The sequence below is a fragment of the Delphinus delphis genome, chromosome 14, assembly GCF_949987515.2.
Source record: "Delphinus delphis chromosome 14, mDelDel1.2, whole genome shotgun sequence".
NCBI lineage: Eukaryota > Metazoa > Chordata > Mammalia > Artiodactyla > Delphinidae > Delphinus > Delphinus delphis.
Genome location: NC_082696.1, coordinates 50,223,420 through 50,239,896, shown reverse-complemented (window position 1 = coordinate 50,239,896; position 16,477 = coordinate 50,223,420). Strand labels below are relative to the sequence as shown.

Here is a 16,477-nt window from a genome sequence, read left to right as displayed (position 1 = left end):
AGCCTGGGCATCATTATTTTAGAAAGTGCCCCCTCCTCCTCAGATTCTAATCCTAAATGCTTTAGATTCATAATTTCATTTCACCCAACCCTTCCAACTATCCTAGATGGTATTCTTCTCATTTTATGAATGAAGAACTGAGGCTCAATGGTTAAATAACAGCCCAAGGTCATATAGCTTGTAGGTGAGGGGATCAGACTTAACCTCAGAGCTTCAATTCTTAAACCCCATTCCATTTAGCACTACTCTACCTATTACATATAGTCTTTGTGAGGATTAAATTAAACACTGCCAATAAAATGCTTAGTTCAGGACCTGGAGCATATTAAGTGACAAAGGTTAGCTGTCATCATTACCTCCTAACACCGAAACAGAGAATACTTCCCACGTTCTCTGGTCTATGCAATTCCATCTCAGGTAAATCTTCACCAGTTTTTGGATCCTCCACCTTTTCTTCTCCCTGAAAGCACACATACTTGCCCTCCAGATGAACCACAGGACAGTCACTGTAATGACCTGGGGGAGGCTCTGCCAGGGTATGTCACATCTGAAGGGGGAAAAGGGAGGGGGAGAGGACAGGAGCTCCAGACTCTTGGAGAGGGTGGTGATGAAACCTGCCTGGGTTGATGCCCCAGAGGACAAGACAAAGCTCAGGTTCTTTGGTACATAGTTTTCAATAAATATGTTTTCCAGGGGAGTAGTTTGCTGAGGAGTGGGGGAGCAGAGGAAGGACTAATGAGGGTGTCAGACAAAGGATGGGGAGCATCTATAGACCTGAATATTGGGGATCCTTCTCTCCTTTCAGCTAGGTCATACATTTGCTTGGAGGCTATATTGTGTTTGTGTTTCCTGTCTTCATTAGTGAGATGGACATAGAAGCCAATCCAAGAGGGACATGAGCGCCTTGCTCACAGGCAGCGTGCTCAGTCCCTGGTGTTTGGGCTGGGTCAGAGGGAGTATCCAGCTGACCTAGGTGCAAGGAGGACTGTGCAAGGACCCAGATGCTAGTGGTGACCCCTCAGAGGAAAGCCTTGGCATCTACCACCAATACCACCACAATTCGATGTTTGAATTGGTGACTTTACTTAGCTTATATTTTTTTGAATTTTATTTTATTTTATTTTTATACAGCAGGTTCTTATTAGTTATCTATTTTATACATATTAGTGTATACATGTCAATCCCAATCTCCTAATTCATCCCACCACCTGCCCCCACCCCGCTTTCCCCACTTGGTGTCCATACATTTGTTCTCTACATCCTTGTCTCTATTTCTGCCTTGCAAACTGGTTCATCTATACCATTTTTCAAGATTCCGCACATGTGTTAATATATGATATTTGTTTTTCTCTTTCTGACTTACTTCACTCTGTATGACAGTCTCTAGGTTCATCCACGTCTCTACAAATGACCTAATATCGTTCCTTTTTATGGCTGGGTGTATTGCATTGTATATATGTATCTTCTTCTTTTTCCATTCGTCTGTCGATGGGCATTTAGGTTGCTTCCATGACCTAACTATTGTAAATAGTGCTGCAATGAACATTGGGTGTAGGTGTCTTTTTGAATTATGGTTTTCTCTGGGTATATGCCCAGTAGTGGTATTGCTGGGTCATATGGTAGTTCTATTTTTGGTTTTTTAAGGAACCTCCATACTGATCTCCATAGTGGCTGTAGCAATTTACATTCCCACCAACAGTGCAAGAGGGTTCCCTTTTCTCCACACCCTCTCCAGGATTTATTGTTTGTAGATTTTCTGATGATGCCCATTGTAACCAGTGTGAGGTGATACCTCACTGTAGTTTTGATTTGCATTTCTCTAATGATTAATGATGTTGAACATTCTTCCATGTGTTTGTTGGCAATCTGTATATCTTCTTTGGAGAAATGTCTATTTAGGTCTTCTGCCCATTTTTGGATTGGGTTGTTTGGTTTTTTGACATTGACCTGCATGAGCTGCTTGTAAATCTTGGAGATTAATCCTTTGTCAGTTACTTCATTTGTAAATATTTTCTCCCATTCTGAGGGTTCTCTTTTCATCATGTTTATGGTTTCCTTTGCTGTGCAAAAGCTTTTGGTTTCATTAGGTCCCATTTGTTTATTTTTGTTTTTATTTCCATTTCTCTAGGAGGTGGATCAAAAAGGATCTTGCTGTGATGTATGTCATAGAGTGTTCTGCCTATGTTTTCCTCTAAGAGTTTGATAGTGTCTGGCCTTACATTTAGGTCTTTAAACCATTTTGAGTTTATTTTTGTGTATGGTGTTAGGGAGTGTTGTAATTTCATTCTTTTACATGTAGCTGTCCAGTTTTCCCAGCACCACTTATTGAAGAGGCTGTCTTTTCTCCATTGTATATTCTTGCCTCCTTTATCAAATATAAAGTGACCATAGGTGCGTGGGTTTATCTCTGGGCTTTCTATCCTGTTCCATTGATCTATATTTCTGTTTTTGTGCCAATACCATATTGGCACAAAAGTCTCTTTCAGACTTTTTGTTGTTGGTATATAGGAATGCCAGAGACTTCTGTGCATTAAGTTTGTATCCTGCAACCTTACCATATTCATTGATTAGTTCTAGTAGTTTTCTGGTGGCATCTTTAGGATTTTCTATGTATAGTATCATGTCATCGGCGAACAGTGACAGTTTTACTTCTTTTCCAATTTGTATTCCTTTTTTTCTTTTTCTTCTCTGATTGCTGTGGCTAGGTCTTCCAAAATTATGTTGAAAAAGAGTGGCGAGAGTGGACATCCTTGTCTTGTTCCTGATCTTAGTGGAAATGCTTTCAGTTTTTCACCATTGAGTATGATGCTTGCTGTGGGTTTGTCATAGAGGGAACCTACCTCAACATAATAAAGGCCATATCTGCTCTTAACTTTATGATTTCTTTCCTTCTACTAACTTTGGGTTTTGTTTGTTCTTCTTTCTCTAGTTCCTGTAGGTGTAAGGTTAGATTGTTTATTTGAGATTTTTCTTGTTTCTTGAGGTAGGATTGCATTGCTACAAACTTCCCTCTTAGAACTGCTTTTGCTGCATCCCATAGGTTTTGGATCGTCATGTTTCATTGTCGTTTGTCTCTAGGTATTTTTTGATTTCCTCTTTGATTTCTTCAGTGATCTCTTGGCTATTTAGTAATGTATTGTTTAGCCTCCATGTGTTTGTGTTTTTTACGTTTTTTTCCTTGTAATTTATTTCTAGTCTCATAGCATTGTGGTCAGAAAAGATACTTGATATGATTTCAATTTTCTTTAATTTACCGAGACTTGATTTGTGATCCAAAATGTGATCTATCCTGGAGAATGTTCCGTGTGCACTTGAGAAGAAAGTGTAATCTGCTCTTTTTGGATTGAATGTCCTATAAATATCAATTAAATCTATCTGGTCTATTGTGTCATTTAAAGCTTGTGTTTCCTTATTAATTTTCTCTCTGGATGATCTGTCCATTGGTGTAAGTGAGGTGTTAAAGTCCCCCACTATTATTGTGTTACTGTCGATTTCCTCTTTTATAGCTGTTAGCAGTTGCCTTATGTATTGAGGTGCTCCTATGTTGGGTGCATATATATTTATAATTGTTATATCTTCTTCTTGGATTGATCCCTTGATCATTATGTAGTGTCCTTCCTTGTCTCTTGTAATATTCTTTATTTTAAAGTCTATTTTATCTGATATGAGTATTGCTGCTCAAGCTTTCTTTGATTTCCATATGCATGGAATATCGTTTTCCATCCTCTCATTTTCAGTCTGTATGTGTCCCTAGGTCAGAATTGGGTCTCTTGTAGACAGCATATATACGGGTCTTGTTTTTGTATCCATTCAGCAAGCCTGTGTCTTTTGGTTTGAGCATTTTATCCATTTACATTTAAGGTAATTATCAATATGTATGTTCTTATTACCGTTTTCTTAATTTTGGGGGTTTGTTTTTGTAGGTCCTTTTCTTCTCTTGTGTTTACCACTTAGAAAAGTTCCTTTAGCATTTGTTGTAGAGCTGGTTTGGTGGTGAATTCTTTTAGCTTTTGCTTGTCTGTAAAGCTTTTGATTTTTCCGTCAAATCTGAATGAGATCCTTGCCGGATAGAGTAATCTTGGTTGTAGGTTCTTCCCTTTCATCACTTTAAATATATCATGGCACTCCCTTGTGGCTTGTAGAGTTTCTGCTGAGAAATGATCTGTTAACCTTATGGGAGTTCCCTTGTATGTTATTTGTCATTTTTCCATTGTTGTGTTTAATAATTTTTCTTTGTCTTGAATTTTTGTCAGTTTGATTACTATGTGTCTCGGCCTTTTTCTCCTTGCATTTATCCTGCCTGGGTCTCTCTGTGCTTCCTGGACTTGGGTGGCTAATTCCTTTCTCATGTTAGGGAAGTTTTCGACTATAATCTCTTCAAATATTTTCCTCGGGTCCTTCCTCTCTCTCTTCTCCTTGTGGGACCCCTATAATGCGAATGTTGGTGCATTTAATGTTGTCTCAGAGGTCTCTTAGGCTATCTTCATTTCTTTTCATTCTTTTTTCTTTGTCTGTTCCATGGCAGTGAATTCCACCATTCTGTCTTCCAGGTCACTTATCCATTCTTCTGCCTCAGTTATTCTGGTATTGATTCCTTCTAGTGTAGTTTTCATTTCAGTTATTGTATGGTTCATCTCTGTTTGTTTGTTCTTTAATTCTTCTAGGTGTTTGTTCTTTAATTCTTCTAGGTGTTTGGTTTTTTTTTTTTAAAGGAGGAGGCCATTTATTTATTTATTTTTGACTGTGTTGGGTCTTCGTTGCTGTGCCCTGGCTTTGTCTAGTTACGACGAGCTGGGGCTACTCTTCGTTGAGGTGCGTGGGCTTCTCATTGCGGTGCCTTCTTTCATTGCGGAGCACAGGCACTAGGTACAAGGGCTTCAGTAGTTGTGGTGTGCGGGCTCAGTAGTTATGGCACATGGGCTTTGTTGCTCCGTGACATACGGGATCTTCCTGGACCAAGGCTCGAACCCATGTTCCCTGCATTGGCAGGCGGATTCTTAACTACTGCGCCACCAGGGAAGTCCCTAGGTCTTTGTTAAAGATTTCTTGCATCTTCTCGAACTCTGGCTCCATTCTTTTTCTGAGGTCCTGGATCATCTTCACTATCATTATTCTGAATTCTTTTTCTGGAAGGTTGCCTATCTCCACTTCATTTAGTTGTTTTTCTGGGGTTTAAGCTTGTTCCTTCACCTGGTGCATAGTCCTCTGCCTTTTCATTCTGTCTATCTTTCTGTGAATGTGGGTTTCGTTCCACTGGCTGCAGGATTGTAGTTCTTCTTTTTCTGCTGTCTGCCCTCTGGTGGATGAAGCTCTCTGAGAGGCTTGTGCAAGCTTCTGGATGGGAGGGACTGGTGGTGGGTAGAGCTGGGTGTTGCTCTGGTGGGCAGAGCTCAGTAAAACTTTGTTTGTCTGCTGATGGGTGGGGCTGAGTTCCCTCCAGTTGGTTGTTTGGCCTGAGGCAACCCAGCAGTGGAGGCTACAGGCTCTTTGGTGGGGCTAATGGCAGACTCCAGGAGGACTCACGCCAAGGGGTACTTCCCAGAACTTCTGCTGCTAGTGTTGTTGTCCCCGCTGTGAGCCACAGCCACCACCCACCTCTGCAGGAGACCCTCCAACACTAGTAGGTAGGTCTGGTTCAGTCTCCTACAGGGTCACTGCTCCTTCCCCTGGGTCCCGATGTGCACACTACTTTGTGTGTGCCCTCCAAGAGTGGAGTCTCTGTTTCACCCAGTCCTGTCAAAGTCCTGCAATCAAATCCCGCTAGCCTTCAAAGTCTGATTCTCTGGGAATTCCTCCTCCTGTTGTCAGACCCCCAGGTTGGGAAGCCTGACGTGGGGCTCAGAATCTTCACTCCAGTGGGTGGATTTCTGTGCTATAAGTGTTCTCCAGTTTGTGAGTCACCCACCCAGCGGTTATGGGATTTGATTTTATTGTGATTGTGCCCCTCCTGCTGTCTCATTGCAGCTTCTCGTTTGTCTTTGGATGTTGGGTATCTTTTTTTGGTGAGTTCCAGTGTCTTCCTGTCAATGATTGTTCAGCATCTAGTTGTGATTCCAGTGCTCTAACATGGCACTGCTTCTGATCAAAGAAATAATTTCACATTCCAGAGGCTGGGAAGTCCAAGATCAAGTTTCCAATAGGATTTGGTTTCTGGTGAGAGCTCTTTTCCTGGCTTGCAGATAGCCACCTTCTCACTGTGTCCTCACATAGTGGAGAGAAAGATATCTAATGTCTCTTCCTGTTTTATAAGGATAACAGTTTTAGCAGATTACTTAGCTTATTCAAGTAAAAATTTTAAAAAAATGTTTGTTCCTCCAGTGATTGAATTTACAAAATGGAGTGGACAGTTGCCACCTTAAATCATTGTAGAAATAAACACGGTATGATAAGTAGGGAAAATTTTGTTAAAAAATTCTACTGCAAAGGTAATGCTGGCACTCTTTCCTAATCAACAACCATAACTTATTCAGATTTCCTATACTAAACACTTGGGTGAAGAAATGAAGGACCAAGGAAGCCTTCAAGAAGAAAGCAAAGGTCAAAGCATTTTCAGGCTAAAAGGAAACAATCACTCTGAGTTTTCAAAGGCTTGCTTATAGGGACACATTACAAGTGTTAATTCTTTGGGTAAGATTCACATTTACCAGACTGAATGTTTATAGTCACTGCCATTTGAAGTTTTGATCCTCAACTCATTAGAAAATTACTCAACACTGTATGTATGACCTCTTGTATTTGTCTTGTACTGCTTTTAAGCTCTTGAAATACTGAACTCTTAAACGTTTCATCCCCCTAAGACTGTAAAGCTTTTGGAGGGAAAGAGCTTTATTATGTCCCTACCCCTGTTAATCACCAAGAGGGTCACAATGAGCTCAATTAATCTACTGAATCTTTTAACTCTTTCATTTTTTTTGTAATGCCCTTGGGATATGCATTCTGTAAATGGACACTCAACATGTTTATAGTGAAAATATAATGGCTGAGAGCCTGGCCAGTGTAAACACATTCTTTCTATGTCTTAATGACAAAGGATTGCTTAGATTTAGAGAAGAAAAGGGGTGATTTCTTTTACAGTGTGTTAAAGTATTAAAAAGAAGCAACTGAAAGTTCTTTGGATTTTATGCTCTACCACAGTGCAAAGCCCTGGGTAATCTGGCCTCCTGTTTCTTCGTGCAAAGCAGAAAATCAGACTCAGGGTAATGAATTCTACCCAGCCTTGGGCACTTGAAGCTGAGCGCTGCGATCGTACATCATCTTCCACACTGCCACCTTATAAACGAAATGCAAACTCTGGGCTTCTCAGTGGGACAGGCACACAACGAGAGGAGAGGGGCCGCACGCAGAGGGGTCAAGCCCAGGAAGCAGAGACCTCTACCCCAGACCTCCCCTTCCGCAGACAACCGAAGTAGAAGGGCAGATGTACGTGGGCAGAGATGTGTGCCCAAGAGACGGGCACAGATGGACCGGGGACATTCGTAGCAAGGGAGCTGGGACACAAACCACGAAGGGTGATGAGAATCCACCTCGTGGACGGTATTTTGTGCCAATGAGTGTGTGAACGTGTGAACTCTACTCCGGAACGGGTGGCCGCGGAGCCCGGCCTGGCGCGGCCTCCAGGGCGAAAAGAAAGAGGTGGCTTTGTTCCCGGGATGTGAATAAGGGAGCCGAGGCCGAGCTTACAAAAGGCAGCGTTCCGCGGCGAGAACACTTGTCTCGGTAGGGGCTTGGACAGCGCGCGAAACTCGCAATCAGGCTCCCAGCCGGAGCGGCCGGCTGCACAAGTGCCCGCAGTGGGGACAGCCTTGTTGGCCCCTGAGCTTCGCTCGTAGAGGCCGTGGCGCGGGCCCCGCCGCGTGCCCCAGCCGGCGCGGGCGGCCCCACGCGCCCGCCACTCCGCTGAGCTGCCAGCACAACATTCCGTTTAAAAATAACACCCACGTGCGCTGGTAAACAAGCGCGCGCTGCTGCTGGTGCCGCGCGCCCAGGGCGAGCCTGTGAGGCGCGCCCGCGCGCGCGCGCCCGCCCTCCTCCCGCACGTGTCTGCCGGCTCCGCCCGAGTTGCGCTAGCGCGGCCCAGTCTCCGCCCCTTCGGCGGGCCGCTCACCGCCCAGGAGCCCCGAGACCAGCCGCTGCCGGGCCCTAGCGCCCCCCGTATTACCAGGCGTGCCCCGCAGAATGCTCTCCAACTTTCCTCCCTGATGCCACCTCATCGCGGCTGGACACATCGTCTCAGGTCTGCTCCTTCCCTCCCCTCCCCGGTCTTCTCACGTCCCTCTCCTTTTAACTCTCCCTCCCATCAGCGTGCGGAGGATTGCCTTCTGGTTCGCCCTCTCTCTATCCTCTCCTCTTTCCTTCCTTCGAATTTTACTCGATTGTTTATTATTTGTTGGGGGGCGGAGGCGGGGGGCGGAGAGGGGCGTCTGGGGCCTGGTGACGGGTGGCCGCGGCCAGTCAGCGCGCGGCGTGGCTTGACGAGTAAGCGGCGCGGCTTGACGAGTAAGCGGCGCAGCGAATGGCGACGCGGCGCAGAGATCCCGGGTCACGCGCTTGTGGATACAATGACATCATCTGTTTGTACGCGTCGAACTAGCTTGGTGCAGGGGCGGGGCCTCGCGTCACTTGAGTGACGGGTCCTACGCAAAGCACGGAGCCTGGATTCGGCCGGGTGGGCGGATTCCTGGGTACGCTGGGTTGGACCTTTTTGTGTACAGGGTTGTTGCGGAGTCCGCTTTGGACTCCAAGATATTTCTGTGACTTGGAAGGATTTGGGGGGTGGGGGCGGGGAAAGATATTTATAAACCAAAGCGGATAGAATTTTGGTGTGCGTGTCGCATGTCTTGCATTCTTAGTGCACAAATGAACGACTTTGGGTACTGATCGTAGGATAAGGACTTGTGAAGATATTTTTCTAAACCTAAAGGAGTAGCTTTCTTTTAAAAAGTAAAAAATGCACAATTAGGTGTTTCGCCGTCATTTTAAAATTAGACTCATTATTTCCCATTCACAGTTGTTCAGAATTTGTTCTTGCATTTAGGAATGTGGAATAATCTGCTTTTCTCCCGAGTTACACTTCTCCCCTCGTTTGCCGTGAAATTCACGAAAAGTGAAACACGATTGCGGTCAAGCGTCCTAGGTTAGTGCAAACCTCTTGGTGCCTGATCAAATCTGAGGGCATCGGTTTATCGAAGTCCTGAGGGCACCAACATCTTCGCTTGCCAGTATTTTCACGCTGAGGTAACCCTTGCCATCTACGGTCAGCATCTTATCTCGGGTGTTACCTGGGTGTCGGGTTCTAATGGGGAACCGGACACCAGGGCGGGCGCAGAGCCTGGCGAAGCGACGCGCTAGCTGGGGACCCCCGGTGCCAGGCGCCCTGCTCCGAGTCAGGGAGGCCACGCGACTGCGCTGGTGGAGGGTGTGGGGCTCTGCGGCCCCCCCACCTTCTCCTGGGCCAGCGCCGCGCTTTGTTGTCGTTGAGGCTCGCGGGAGAGAGGAGGAGCCCGGCGGGGACCGCTGCTGGAGCCTGCGGAGTCCCAGCCCCCGGCGCGCGGCCTCACACCCAAGCCAGCGGCTCCGCGGGGCCGGGTCGCGCAGGCGCGCGCGCGCACACACACACACACGCGCGCACACACACGCACACCAGCACACCCGGGCCCGCCGCCCAGCCCTCCCCCTGGGCGGGGACCCGCCCGCCCGCCGTCAGCTTAGGTTGAGGCACCCTGCGTGTGTCTATAACTTTGTGCTGCTGCCGCGGCCGCCCTGCTCGTGGAAGGGAGGAGGAGGAATGTGGAAGGCAGCAGCGCGCAGGCTGACAGGCGGTTCTTCAGGCGGGCTGCGGCGGCTGCTGGAGCGCCTCTTCTTGGCCGAGGTTGCGCGCCCCCTCCTCGCCCTGCCCCGGCCCCGCGCGGGATTGTGAGTCCTCCCCCCTCGTTCCTGAAGAGAAGGAACCCAGGTAGGCGCCGGAGCTGTGCAGCGGGTCGGCCGCCTTCCCGGTGACTCCGGATCTGCTTCTGAGCTGGGCCAGGCGCTTCCCTTTTCCCTCCCCGTGACTCGGTGTGCGCGCCGCTCTTCTCTCCCGCTAGTGTTTTTAAAGGACTTGAGTGAAGGGGGAAACTGTCAAGATGGCAGCAGCGGGAGCCAGGAGGTGATGAACGTGCTGGTCCGGGTTTTCTGGCGGCCCGGGAGACTTGGTGCTTCCCGACCTGTTGGAAGATTGACGTTCCGACTTGCCCCCTCCTCTCGCTCTTACAGGGAAGGGGGTGGAGTACACGACGCCCGCGGGAAAATAAACCACACAAACCCCCAAAGTGGCCGTTGCTGCTCGGCTCGACCCTTTGCAAATACCCGCTGAGCTGCTTGCTCCCCTTCTTCCCTCTTTCCTTTTTTTCTGGAAGTGACAAGAGCCCGTTTGCTCTCGGACCCACGTTCACCCTCTCAGCCCGCGGGCGAAGAGGGGAGAAGGGAGCTGCCCGCGCCTTCCCCGGGCTTGGGCCCTCCGTTAGGAGGGGGGGTGGCAGGGGGGCGCGGAGGCGGCAGGGCCAGGGACTGGGAGAAGAGCCGAAGACGCCACAGACTTTGGCGGCGTCGCCGCGGGAAGCACTTGAGCGGGCTGGAGCGAAACATAAACAAACGCACGCCCGCCCATACTCGGGCTCCGACCACGGCTGGGCTGCGCCAGCTCGGGCTGCTGCCCGCTTTAAAGGCGCGGCCCGCGCCCCTCCCCCTTCTTCCCCGCCCCTCCCCCTTCTTCCCCGCCCCGCCACCTAGCCCAGGAGAGACCTGCAGCTTCCGCGGCGGCGGCGGGGGGAGTGGGGAGTGGGGAGTGCCCCGTGAGAGCCCGTCCATTCGCTCCAGTCTCCCCAGCGGCCTGGTAGGGGGGCCGCGTCTGCTGCGCCAGGTCCGCGGGACGCACGTCTCCAGGTCTGCCTGCTCCTGGGAGGCGGGCGCGGTGCGATCGGGAAGCGGTGGCCGCGGCGGCGGCGGGCGAGGACTGGGCTGCAGCCCGGGATAACCAACTCTCCTTCTCTCTTCTCTCGTGCTTCCCCAGGCGGCGGCAGTAGCGGCGACGGCGGCGCCCGGGAGCCCGAGTCTTCGCGGCGCCCCCGTCCCTCCCCCGCCGCACCCCGCCCCGGCGCGAGAGGAGAGCGCGAGAGCCCGAGCCGCGGGCGGGCGGGCGGCGAAGATGGCAGAGGCGCCGGCCTCCCCGGCCCCGCTCTCTCCGCTCGAAGTGGAGCTGGACCCGGAGTTCGAGCCCCAAAGCCGGCCGCGCTCCTGTACGTGGCCCCTGCAGAGGCCGGAGCTCCAGGGGAGCCCGGCCAAGCCCTCGGGGGAGGCGGCCGCTGACTCCATGATCCCCGAGGAGGAGGACGATGAAGACGACGAGGACGGCGGCGGTAGGGCCGGCTCGGCCATGGCGATCGGCGGCGGCGCGGGCGGCCCGCTGGGCTCAGGGCTGCTCCTGGAGGACTCGGCTCGGCTGCTAGCTCCGGGAGGGCAGGACCCCGGGTCCGGGCCAGCCCCCGCGGCGGGCGCGCTGAGCGGGGGGACGCAGACGCCGCTGCAGCCTCAGCAGACACTGCCACCGCCGCAGCCGGGGGCGGCTGGGGGCTCCGGGCAGCCGAGGAAATGCTCGTCGCGACGGAACGCCTGGGGGAACCTGTCATACGCTGACCTGATCACTCGCGCCATCGAGAGCTCCCCGGACAAACGTCTCACTCTGTCCCAGATCTACGAGTGGATGGTGCGCTGCGTGCCCTACTTCAAGGATAAGGGCGACAGCAACAGCTCTGCCGGCTGGAAGGTGCGTACTCACCTGGGGCGGGCGGCCAGACCCGCCGGGCCTCCTGCGCATTGCGAGATGTGCCTTCGATTCGTCGGAGCGCGCCTGCGGGCGCCGGGGAAAGGGGTTGGCAGGGAGAGCCTCCGCTGTGAGGCTTTGGGGGTTCTGTGTGACCCGGGAGGAGGGGAACCTGGGGATGGCTGCGCAGGCGGCGGGAGGGGGAGAGGAGGCTCCTGGGGAAGCCTCGGGCATGGCCAGGTGAGGAGAGGGCGCGAGGGACGCTGGCGAGGGAAGGACAGACGAACAGGAGTGCATTTGCCGGATTCCTGGGTCATCGCAGAGGAGGTAGGTCCTCGGCCAACTTTGGAGTCGATTTCCCGGTAGTGGGTGCACGCGAGGCCGCTGGGGGTGGAGTGAGGGGACGTGTTTGGGAATCGGTGCCCGGAGGTGAGGTAGGATGTGTGGTTTCCAGTAGGTCGCAGGAGCATGGTGTGTTGTGACTAGCTGGATGAGAACCCTTGTGTCCAAGTTTCGGGGTTGTGGGTGTTAATTAATTCCCACAGGCACATCGATCCCATGACAAAAAGCAGTGGTTGTAAACCTTTTCTTGGCCGGTTCTCTTTCCTTGCCTGTGTTGACACCTTTATTCCTCAGAGATGTCTCAACAGCAAACCTGCCTCGGAGTAGCCTCTGAGATGATTTGGGACCTGGAACGGGCCAGCCCTGCCACCTCGACAGGGACTAGCTGCACCTGCTGCTTCCCCTCTGAGGCCTGGACTCTGGCCCTGTCTGAGGCAGGGGGTCCAGGTGTGGAGGACCGGGGCCTGGCGCTTCACTTAAGTCTTTGGGAGGGAGATTTGCTGGCAGGGCTGGACTGTAATGGCTTCTACCTATTATTATAAGTGAACCCGAAGAGAGGCTCTCTACTGCTCCTTTTCTGCCTCTTGGGGCACTGGACACGTGGTAGGGAGAGAGGTGTGGAAAGGCCTATGATGTAATGACTTCCTGCAGTTGGGCATCCAAAGAGATTAACTCCTGTCCCCCTGCGGGGCTGCTGATACCCAGCTGCTTTGCTCTTGCACCTCATCCTCCTGGTCCCGTCTGCTAAGATATGAATGTGTACCAGGCAAAAGAGAGCCCTGTGCTTTGTGCAGTTGGAGATACATATATCGTTTGTCAGTTGCTTCTATTAACAAGTTAGCTTTTTTTTAATTTTATTTTAATTAAAGAGGTAGTTGCTTTCTCCTTCTGTCCTTTCCTTCGTTGTCTTTGGGGAGCCCTGTACTTCCTGGGTTCCAGTGGGTGTGTAAAATAAGAATAACTTGACCTTAGGCGGAGAACTGAAACACTGTAGAAGACTCAGTGTATGAAAAAGCTAAAGAATTTAGTGTTATTAACTTTTAATTTGCTTTAAAAAAATCTTGCAAAGTGCCTTTAAAAATTTTTTTTTATGGCTAGTATTGGGAAGGGCTTGTTTAGATACTTTAAAAGCAAAATGTGTGCTTTGATATTATTCCACAGATGTAGCTCATCCTTGAACAAATGCTGATATTATGAATCTTACATTTGATTTAATTTTATTGCTTTGCCAAGGGATATGAGTTGTGTGATATGAGAGATATTTATGAAACAGATGAGAGTTCTGTTTCAAAACAGTGCTAATGTGATACCTTTAAAAATTGAGTTTCCAAGTGGATGGTGAGGGTTAACCTCAAGGTTCAGTGTTAGGAAAGGGTGAATTTATGGGATCTAAGAAGATGGATTTTGGGGGGTGGTGGGATATTTTCCAAATTTCTCGCACTTGAAATTTAGTTCTGCATATTTTGAGTTTGGCAGAAAATCTGTTAGTTAAAAGTTAGCTTTAAGTTAGTTTAAAAGTTAACATAGGAAGGGTTTTTACCTTTCTTATTATTTTTAAGATTATGAAAGTAATTTAAACTCCACAAATAATGTTTCTTGCATTGTGTTTATAGTTGAAGATAATACCAGTTTATAGTATTTGAATTTTTTATAGTATCTGAATTTAAGATTTATGTGAGAAAGTGGTATTACCAAAAGTAGCCATGAGTTGAGACTGGATTAATTATGTTTTCATGTAGCTTGCAGGATTTGCAATAGAGATTTTGGGCCTAGTCATAAACTTTGTGGTTTTCTGTCCTATTTTTGGTCTCATGGTTTCTTTTTTCCTTCTCTGTTATCTCATCTTTCTTTAACTAAAATTCTATTAAATATTGTGAATTGAAACTGCCCAGCCCTAATATGTTTAATACAGGGCACATATTCTATGAGTATTTTTACTTGAAAATTTTACACCAATTCTGTTTCTGAGTATCACACAAAAACTAATCCTTGAAGACTATAGGGATATAATTTAGTTGAAGAATTTTTGTAAGATGACCTTTATCAAAAGATGCAGCCATGCAGGAACTTCCAAATCTTTGATGATGGAGAATGCCCTTTGAAACTGGGGCTGCTGGTTTCACATTCCGATTATGACTAATAGCCAAGCTTTTTTGTGCTTGTGGTTTAGTGGGGGGTGGAAGAAGAGGGACAAGGGAGAAGTCAGGAGCTAATTGTGACTCATTTCCATGCATCCGAGTTTCAGGAGTTGATTTCTATCATGATTATTCATTTTGGAAGCATGCATGTGCATTTAAACCACACTACTTTCATTCTGAGTTATGCATGCAGGTTTCTAACTTCTAAAAATGTCTAGAATTCAGGTTAACCTCTCCTAGTCATGTGTGCACATAGGCATAATATGCAGGGTCTAGGCCTTACTTCTTTTGTAGCTTTTTGGGCTATTGTATTATGAGATCTTTTATCCAGAATTATCACTCTTAAGATCGTAGACTGAATTAGAAAAGAGGCCTTAGCGATCAGAATTGAGACCAGTGGCTCAAAATCCTGGTTGCATGTTAGAATTACCTGGGAGCTTTTAAAAAATACCAGTGCCCAGAGAACCTGATTTAACTGGGCTGATGTGTGGGCATTGGTTGGTGGGGTTGTTTTAGTTTTATTTTGAAGTTTCTCAGGTGATTTTAATGTACAGCCAGGATGAGGTTTGCAGATCTCCTTCAACCCCCTTATTTTATAGGTGAAGAACTTGATTCTTCAAGTTAACGACTTTTCTAAGGTCACACAGCTAGTTAGTACAGAGGTAGTTAATAGCCGTGGTTCTAGAGATCTTTTTCACACTGTTTTTCTCTTTAAATTGATCCTTTTTAAAGGTTATTTATTAAATACTGAGTAGTCTTATGTAATTAGAAGTTGTTTTCCTGAAAAGCATATTTGCCTCTCAATCTAAAAAATCTTGGTTATTGTTTCAGCATCGGAAGATGGATGATGATTGATGGAGGCTGAGTGAGTGCACAGTGTTTTGAAAGCTGTCTGGTGCCTATCAGGATGGGTACTTAGGAACTATGAAGTGACAAAGGAGGCAAAAAAGAGAGCATTTTAACAAAAGGAGGAAGCTCTTGGTTAACTGAAGTTTGTCGGATGCAAACTGTGCCAGGGAGAAAGGTGATGGCTATCTTGCAGGTTCCCTTACTTCGGGCATGAAAGTAGAAATGAATAATCAGATGTGGTTAAGAGGGGAAAAGGTTACCTTTCCTTTAATTCAGATTCAGCTTACTTGCATGGGACCTGTAATTGAGCTGGTGAGTTGTCTGTTTCCACCTGTCTCAGGCAGACCTCTGGGACTCCAGGGTTTACCTGGTAAGGCCCATTTATTACTGATTCTCCTACACAGGTCCACACATCTGTGGTTCCCGTGGGTCAGGGCACAGTCACGTTAGGCAGCCATGAGTTTCTGTGGTGGTTCCTACAATTTCATAAACGTAAGATACTGTGTGAGGACTTCGGCTGCTGCTGCAGAGGATGGTTCTTCAAGAGACCGAGTCTTCCTTCATGTGAGAATGTGTCCTCTCACCAATACTTCCCAAGGTTGAAAGATGAGGGCTGACCTGCCGCATAAAGCTTGCTCACGTCCTCACTGTTCTAGCTTTTTAGATGAATGCACCCAGTTCCTTTTCAACATACTGTGTTTAAAAAATGTTATTTTAACTGCAACTTTGACGTTTAAAAATATTTTTAACAATTTCAAAATGACAGACTCATAATAATTCCACTCATAATAATTCCATTTTGGCCTCTAATTTTGACCTCAGTCACCTTTTGGAGTAAAGGGCCAGTTACGATCATGCCATGTATGAGGAATCTGTCTTCAGCTTGGCCCCTGTTGCTAAAATGCTGTTTCGTAATTTCCTTTGGCAGTACTGTCTTCGTCAGTGATTCTCAACTAACATACTTCCTCTTTCTACAGCAGCAGTACACCAGGGGGACTGTTTTTCTTCTTTTTCAAAGCTGTGTCATCGACCTGTGAGGTGAAGAAATTGGCCCTTTTAGACTTTGATCGGTGAGCCCCGTGTAGCAGAGAGACTCTTTTAAAAAGAAGCTGTTTGTTTTGATATGTTTATCTCCGTCTTCGAAAATGAAATGAAACTATGCAGACTTATTTTTAGGAGTTTTTAGGAGGGTTCTATTTTAAGAGAATGACACCATAGAAGAACATCTTGTAGTTAAACTTTTTAATACTCGTGATGCTTACTTAAAACCTGCAAGGTACTTTTATTTGGAAAATTAATGAAGAAGCCTTGTCCCACTAAAAAGTCATTTACTTGGTTTGCAAAAAGTTTA

General features: G+C 47.9%; 1 protein-coding gene across 1 annotated transcript in view; it reads left to right on the top strand.

The window, feature by feature from the left end:
• Positions 1 to 9,760: 9,760 nt before the first annotated feature.
• FOXO3 (forkhead box O3) overlaps positions 9,761 to 16,477 on the top strand; it is a 117,387-nt gene continuing 110,670 nt past the window's right edge. Inside the window, exons 1-2 of the mRNA XM_060030131.1 lie at positions 9,761 to 9,952; positions 11,048 to 11,800. Coding sequence (XP_059886114.1) covers positions 11,183 to 11,800 — 618 coding nt within the window. The 5' untranslated portion in view covers positions 9,761 to 9,952; positions 11,048 to 11,182. The remainder of the gene's footprint in view (positions 9,953 to 11,047; positions 11,801 to 16,477) is intronic.